General features: G+C 36.7%; 1 protein-coding gene across 2 annotated transcripts; it reads left to right on the top strand.

Annotated features, from left to right (window-relative positions):
• Positions 1–626: 626 nt before the first annotated feature.
• Positions 627–6917, top strand: LOC112512316. 2 transcript variants are annotated; one of them, XM_025118195.1, is made up of 12 exons: positions 627–892; positions 1631–1690; positions 2070–2328; positions 2545–2628; positions 2735–3001; positions 3423–3503; positions 3647–3782; positions 3862–4024; positions 4123–4251; positions 5176–5370; positions 5856–5978; positions 6772–6917. In XM_025118195.1, the coding sequence occupies exons 3-12, from the start codon at positions 2103–2105 to the stop codon at positions 6889–6891; spliced, it is 1524 nt and encodes a 507-aa protein (XP_024973963.1). In that variant the 5' UTR covers positions 627–892; positions 1631–1690; positions 2070–2102; the 3' UTR covers positions 6892–6917. The 2 variants fall into 2 exon arrangements, with proteins under 2 accessions (XP_024973963.1, XP_024973964.1); XM_025118196.1 differs by having other exon boundaries at positions 754–892; positions 1682–1690.
• Positions 6918–8116: the final 1199 nt, after the last annotated feature.

Genomic DNA, 8116 nt, shown 5'->3' with positions numbered 1-8116 from the left:
CAGATTTCAGCACAACCTCTTAAAAATCAGACGTGAATTCAGACTTCAGACTTCAACACCTCTTAAAAAACAAACGCCACCTTAGTGAACCTGAAGCTTGGTCCAAGCCTCCCAATCAAGTGAAATTTTTGGTGCAGGTCCGAGCCTAAAAAGGCCCGGTTAAGCCCAACCTAAAAAAGCCAATCGGGCACTTTCAGAGTTCAGTTTGTTAGAAGAAATAGAAATGTTGTTGTCCATTTGTATGACGGACCTAATTCAGGGCACACGGCAGCCCATGCCATCGTATTATTCATATGGCGTAGTGTAAATTTTTTTAGGGTCATGAGAAGCGATACCATATTAATTTGTTATGTGACACTGTATATATTTTGAAACCATGATAGAACAAGTTTTATTTGATAAAGTTGGTTTGCAAGGCTTTTCTTTCACCACAGACTCGAGTTCGAATCCTATTAGTGTCATTTTCTTAGTCAAATGATGTCACTGTTTGTGATCAACAATAAATTGTTACGTTTTATGACAAAAAAAAGAAGATGAAGGGTTAATTGTGTCATATTTGAATAAAAGGAGTACTAGAAATTAAAAAAATCAGTTGAAAAAGAAGGCGTTTGTCCCAGAGAAAATTGATGACGTGGCAGATCGTCATTCATCTCCTTCCTCTATAAATCCATTTCTCTGCAACTTCACTCAGAAAAAAAGGGGAAAGAATAATACCAAAAAGGACAAAGAAGAAGGCTGAACCCGGATCCGACCCAGTCGGACTCTCGTTCTTCCTCCCCTCTCATCTGCTTCTGTGGAGGTTTCTTCAATCCATCGCAGACAGATAGAGAGAGTGAGAGAGAGAGAGAGGGAGATTGTGTTATTATATTCATAATCCACACAACAATTTCAGGTTTTTCTCTATATATTCGTATGCATTTCGTTGATCGATACAGCTAATTATGTATTGACATGTGAGTGAAGGTGAATAGTTGATGTACGCAGCTTAATTCGTTGTTTTCTGAGTGATTTTTGATGTATTTCATCATTCATCTAGCTCATTCTGTATTTCCGTAAGGATCTAATTAATCGCCCTTTCTGGAATTTTTTTTGATGAAGATGGAATTGTTGGTTTGAAGAAATTAATCCGTCTCTAGTTATTTTACAAGTGTTATGATATCAGGTTTCAATTTATTTTGCATTAAACAATGATTATTGTGATTGTTTGAAAAGTTATGATAAAGCTATTGACGTCACTATCATTTGATATGTGTTTTTGTTTCATTCTGATGACAGCAAATTCTTGTTTTTCTCAAGAAAATCCTTTTAGAAATCCTCTTTTTCTTTATCCTCTTTTGAGGAGGACTCATTTGGCCATGATCCTGATTTCTCTTTCGTCCTTGCCATATACTGCTCATAGTATCTTAATTTCTATTAAAAAAGGTCATTAATAGTTCTGATTTCTACAGTTGAAGTGCAATTTTCCTATTCCTCTGGATTTTACTTGGATTTCTTTTGGATATTTATGATTTTCCCCCCTAGAAGTTATCACCCTTACCAATTACTCTAACTAGAGGAAGATTGGTGCATTTCCCCCAATTGTAGCTGTTTCTATATCAGCAAATTCACTTGTAATCAATGTTTATTGCAGTCTTCTTGAATTAACTATCCTGATATCAGCTTCTTTGGTAACTCCTTGCAGCTTGCTTAGGTATGCTCTCCTATCATCATCCATTTGCAAAACAATTAACAGGACTTGTTTTTTATTGTATTTGTGCCATATGTGTTTGATTTTCTAGCTAATTGATTAATTTCTGGTTCACCTTTTTCTGGCACCATAGCTGTTTAGCTCTCATTTCACTGGGTATAAATGATAGGTAAAAACATATAATCGTGGGCAGCGTTCTCCTGTTCTTGAGGGATAAAATCTGATAAATGGGCTTGGGTAAAATGCACGCCCAAAAGCTAGCTCAGAGGAGGAGGGTGCCCAAATCACACACACACACACACATATATATATATATATATACATATACCAATTTTGATGATGCTACTTCAATAAAATTGTCGTTACTTTGTTGTTTGACCAGGGACTTGCTGTTATATCAGGAGAGGAAAATAAAATGGGTAGTTGTGCATCAACTCAGCATAAAACAGTCCATGAAAAGAAACCACGACATATTCGTTCAAGAAGGTTCTCTAAATCAAGGAAGAAGAGAAGTGACAAAGGCAGTTGTGTTGCTGTTAGTGAAATTGTTCAAACAACTACTTGTACACAAAGCAATGATACCAATTCCACTGTCCAAGTCACTCAGGTGGAATGGCACCAGAGTCAAATTGATACTAATGGTGCTTTATTGTTCTTTCTTTTGTTTCGTTGTTATTATGATTTGTTTCATTTCCCTCAGCTAGACACTTTCTCTTCAACATATGTTGGAACCCCCTTCTCTCCTCATTGGATCTTTTAGAGAGTGATTCAATTGGGGTTCCACATACCCTAAAGTCAGTATGGTTCGGGTGGGGTAACTTGTACCTGGAAATGACATAATGAACACTTTCTTTCAGTGACTGGCCAAGAAGAATCATGGTTTGATCCCACCAGCAAACTTGAAGATTCCGATTCAGATGACTATGGTAGTGTGGATGGAGGTAATGGACATAAACATTGTCATTTTGATTTGGAATGATCTTGGTAACTTTAGACTTTCTTTGTTGGCTTAAAAAGTACCTAGAGATGGTTTTCCTTTTGCATCAGATGGAGAAGTGATTCAGTATGAGACATCTTCATGCATTGTCGATAACGAAGGCAAGTACCAGGAAAGCTATTTGAAAATAGATGGCTGCAAAACAGAGAGTATGTTGTGCAAAGATGGACTTGGGGGACATGAACTTTCACTCTTGAGAAGTAAAGGTGATCCACTTGAGATGCGCAAGATGTTAGACTGTCATCATGGGAGTTTGAATGGTATAAACAATGTTGTTATCGAGAAAGCCCAAGCCAAAATCTTGAAGTCTGGCACAGGTAGGCTGTTTCCTTTTGCTAGTTTCTGTTGGAGTCCCATATCGGCTGCACTTGGACTATTTCTCCTCCACATATGTTGGAACTTTCTTCTCTCCTTAAAGGCTCTTTGGGAAAGGAATCTAATAAGGTTTAACATATTCTCACATGGTATCCAAGACATAGTCTGCCATTCTAGGGACTCTGACACTTTAGGGCAATCTGTACTTGTCTAGCCCCCTCAACACCTTGGACAGTCTATGTCTGCCTGGCCTCCGTTGGAGGGGGCGTGTTGGAGTTTCAAATCGGCTAGACTTGGACCATTTCTCCTCCATATATGTTGAAACTTCCTCCTCTTCTCGAGGGCTCTTTTGAAATGTAATTTGATAGGGTTCTACGTATTCTCACAGTTCCAATGAAAACATCAATAACACATAAGATGCAGGTAAACAGACTGAGACAAGGACAGTTATCAAGCTTTCATTAAAGAGAACTTCAGTTGATGGAGAAGAAGCCAATGAATTCCGTAAGTGTATTTTTCTCCTTTCTAGGAAAGAATGATTTATAGCCTCCACAGTTATCCTGTTATAGGAGTTACCATTATTTGTTTCATAAAAGATTGACACCTATATCTTGTAACATATAATATACCCCTTTTGGCTTATGCAGAATCTTCGAATAAGTTCTTTTATCACCCCCGAGCAGGACTCTTGATCCCATGTTGTACCGATGAGAAGCCGACTCCTGGATGTTGGTCTGCTATTGATCCCTCATGTTTCACTCTCAGAGGCGAAACCTTTTTTCAGTATGCCAATGACCTCTCTTACTATTTAAAGAATGCTAGTAACATATAACTTAAATTAAACTGAAAAACTAATTTGCAGAGATAAGAAGAAAAGCCCAGCCCCGAGTTATTGTCCTTATACTCCATTCGGTGTTGATCTCTTTGTGTGTCCAAGAAAAGTTAACCACATTGCCCAACACATTGAGCTTCCTTCTTTAAAAGGAGATGGCAATTTGCCGCCTCTCTTGATCGTCAATATTCAGGTTCAATTTTTTTGTTGTTGCCATTTTGGGGTTTATCTTACAATCAATCATGGTTAGCAGGATACAAATTCTTATAAATGTTTATTTGGTTGTCACAGTTGCCCACCTATCCTGCTTCCATGTTCCATGGAGATGGTGATGGTGAGGGATTGAGCCTTGTTCTATATTTCAAACTCTCTGAAACATATGAGGAAGATATCTCTCCTCAATTTCAAGGGTTAATCAAGGTACGTAAGACGCTATCGCGTTTTTAACATGACGGTTGTTTAGTTAACTAACTAATTCTTCGAGCATGGAATCAAAGTCACTCAAAGAATAGGCTATGGTTTATCTATTGTTAACAAGTACAATTCTATACATTGATTACTCAAACAAAAAATAGCAGCAAAAGCTAAAGCTATAGGAATTAGAATTAAAAAAAGCAATGGGTAACCTTGAGGTTCAACTTAACTGGAAAATAAAGAGTAGGCGTTGGGGCTCCTCCCCATAGGTCCCCAGTTCGAGTCTCCTTAGGACCACTAGTAATTTTCCAGGCTTTTATATTGAATGCACCATAGGATTAGTCGAGGTGCAAGCTGGCCCGGACACCCCATGTTACCAAAAAAAAGTAGTGGTTGCCTTAGGGTCTGATTGTTAGCAACTTAATGAGCTTAATGGGACTCACAGCTTATTCGATCAACTATACATGACCGTACGGTAGTTGCGCCATTAAGTAGCTTATTTGGTAAGCTTCTAGGGGGTAGCGCTATGCAGAAAGTCAAGTTTTTCCTATCATGTCCTTCCCAATTAAAAAACATGCTCATTCCACCTATGAAACCCCCACAAACAAAAACCGTCCTAATCTATACAAACAGATTAATTCATTAAGACAACTTTATCCATGGAGGACTTAATGGAAACCAACCAAACATTCCCTAGCCTGCTAAAACTATAAGAATGATAAAGAGAAAACTATCAGGTGGCCTGAAATTATGTTGTCCATTGATGTCTTCAATCCTTTCTGGTGCCATTTGGTAGACTTCTTGCATCTTTTTATATTACCTTGATGTACTTGCGTTTTATACATCAATAAACACCAATGTTTTGTGTATACGTTTCAAAACTAGACTATACGATTCGAAGTTTCTTAAGCGATCTTATTGGATATCCAGAGTTTCGTTGACGATGAAATGGAAATAGTGAAGGGAATCAGAAAAGACACTGTTGTACCTTTTAGAGAAAGGCTAAAGATCATGGTTGGTGTTGTCAACCCTGATGACCTTGTGTCAAACAACACTCAGAAGAAGCTTTTGCATGCATACAATGAAAAACCCGTCCTTTCACGTCCTCAACACGAATTTTATCAGGTACCACATTTCAAGTTTTCTTTTTCTTTCATTCTCCAAAAGATCCCTTGAGGACAAATGAGAGGAGGTTCCGACTAGGGGTATTCAAAAAAACCATTGGACCGCTCAAACCAAGTTAAACCGCACCGTTTTTTGTGGTTAGAGCGGTCTGGCGGTCCGGTCCAGTTTGGTCTGAAAATTTGCCAAACCATGCAGTCTAATCTGCGGTTTGAATGTTTTTTTGAGCGGTCTAGACCGAACCGACCACCAAAAATACACATAGATTAGTTATATTTAGTTTTTATGTCGTAGATTCAACTTTATGGCATAATTAAAAAAATTTCGTCCAAGACATTATGTTTTGTGTTTTCATTTCTCTATTGACCGCGTCTATCTAAATTGGCAAAATTCCAAAGCTTGTCAAAAATCAAATCGTCCTTTAACTTACTCAATGTTTGTTCAAGTTTCTCATTGCCACTAGGGGTTTCTGACCGTTGTGAATGCAGGGTCCCAATTATTTTGAAGTTGACCTGGACATTCATCGGTTTAGTTACATAGCAAGGAAGGGATTAGACGCATTTCGTGATCGCCTGAAAAATGGGATATTGAACTTGGGCCTCACAATTCAGGTACATTACCTTTCTCCATAACTGAATTAACAAACTCAAAGCTATGGTATCACTTTCTTTAGATTTCTTTCAATTATTGATACAGAAAAATGATCTACCGTTAGCAAGAGCATCTCCAACAGATTCTCCAAAACTTAGAAAATGCGGATTTTAGGCAATTTTTTGCTCAAAAATGGAGAAAGTAGAAAAAAGAGTATGAAATTCTCCACAAAAATTGATTTCCACGAGAGATATAATTATATTTTACCAATAAGAAATCTGGGTCGGGTTCGTTGGGAATAAAAGTTATGGTGATAACGTGAGAACAAAGTCTTCATATACATTTATCTACCTTTATTTACCTATTTTTATCATCATGACCGAAACTGAAATAAATTCATGTATGTGAGTGATTAAATTCATGTAAAAGTTCATGAAAATGACTTAAAACGAAGATAAATCTGAAGATAAAGGTAGATGAATGTAGTTGAAGATACTGAAAGTAGTTGAAAAAAGTTAATATAGATTAAAAAGTCAACTCATCCATCTGCTTACAAGTATTCTCACCATTCTCACTCTATAACTATTACTCTCACTCGATCCTTTGTCTAAGAAATTTGAAATTAAATGTATATAAGAGAGAAATAATATTTTATTAAACATATGAAACATTTTAATTATATAATTAATGTTGTAATCTCTAAAATAGAGAAGCTGTTGGAGTTGTACCCGGTTATTTTTGAAAATATATTAGAGATGCTTTAAAGTTACAAAAAGAGAAACTGATTTAAGGGGTGTTTATTTGAAAAAATAGGCTCAGAAACCAGAAGAGTTACCAGAGACAGTGTTATGCTGCTTGAGATTGAACAAGATTGACTTTGTAAATCATGGTCAAATACCCACTATTATGGTCAACTCCAAGGATGAAGATTAACACTCTTTTGACTTCTTGACCTTTTGACTTTTTGACTTTTCTGTTCATCCTTCATCACCATTGTAAACTGAGTGAAAGAAAGGGGAAACTAGATCCTGAATTATATATACATATATATATATATAGGAGAAGAAGATAATTCTTTTTGACCATGTGAATATCAATAAGTTAGTCAACAATTATGTAAACTGTAAACTTGCAGTTGCAGCCCCTTGTGTGGCTGCAAATTCATGTGTATTGATCAACCACAATATCCAAAGAATTGGATTCTATGACACCATATTTGGGTGCAAAATGACAAAACTATGTGATCTCAATTGTGGGTATCTGGATCAGTTTGTGGCGTACATCGATTAAACCTAGGGGTCTCGAAGAACAACTAGGAAAACCTCAGTGTTCTTGCAGAACTCGAACCAGTGACAACTGAGGAGAATCCTCAAAAGGTCCGAGTCTTATTGTTAATTGAGCTAACCCCACAAAGTTGCCATGCCAAGCTCTTATATCTTTAAGACTGATATGTCTTTTAAGATATGTGAAACCTTTCAGATTAGAGGTGATCGTTTGCGGGCTTGTTGGACATGACTCATGTCCAATCTAATTTTTTTCCTTCCATCAGGCCTAATATTACAAACCCAATTCCTTTTTGTGGGCTTGGTAACTTGCATAATGTTGTGAGGGCCAAAAACCGGTCCAGGACCAGGCCTAATCGGTCCTAAGCTTTCTCATAACCGGCCATAACTAGTCCCGGTCGAAAATGGTAGGACCGGTTAAGGTACTTCATAACTGGTTATGAGCCGACGGTCCTGGGTCGGGCCGGGCCGGGCGATTTCTCCATCACTAACATAATGTTATGCAAGTTGTCTATTGGTTAGACCATCCGTACCAATAAAATCCTAATAATCTTTAAAACGTGGTAGATCAGCTTTTGTAATTATCCTTCTAAAATCATATCAACTACTGTTTTATCATTTATAATACATATTTTTATTTTACCAAAATTTAATGTTATATATTTTAATAATTAATAGTACAACTATTTTATCATTATAATACATATTTTTTATATCATTTTATGCATATTCTATTTTATTAAATTAAAAACATTAATAAAAAATAGTATATAAATTAAATTCAGGAAAAAAGTTTTTAGTTCATCTACAAGCGTAGTCCATAATGCTTCCTTGGCATTGCAAAATGAATTTCAACTATAAAGGGTAGTTCAAAG

The sequence above is a fragment of the Cynara cardunculus genome (assembly GCF_001531365.2).
Source record: "Cynara cardunculus var. scolymus isolate 2C chromosome LG 5, CcrdV1, whole genome shotgun sequence".
NCBI lineage: Eukaryota > Viridiplantae > Streptophyta > Magnoliopsida > Asterales > Asteraceae > Cynara > Cynara cardunculus.
This window is presented reverse-complemented; position numbering and strand designations above follow the sequence as displayed.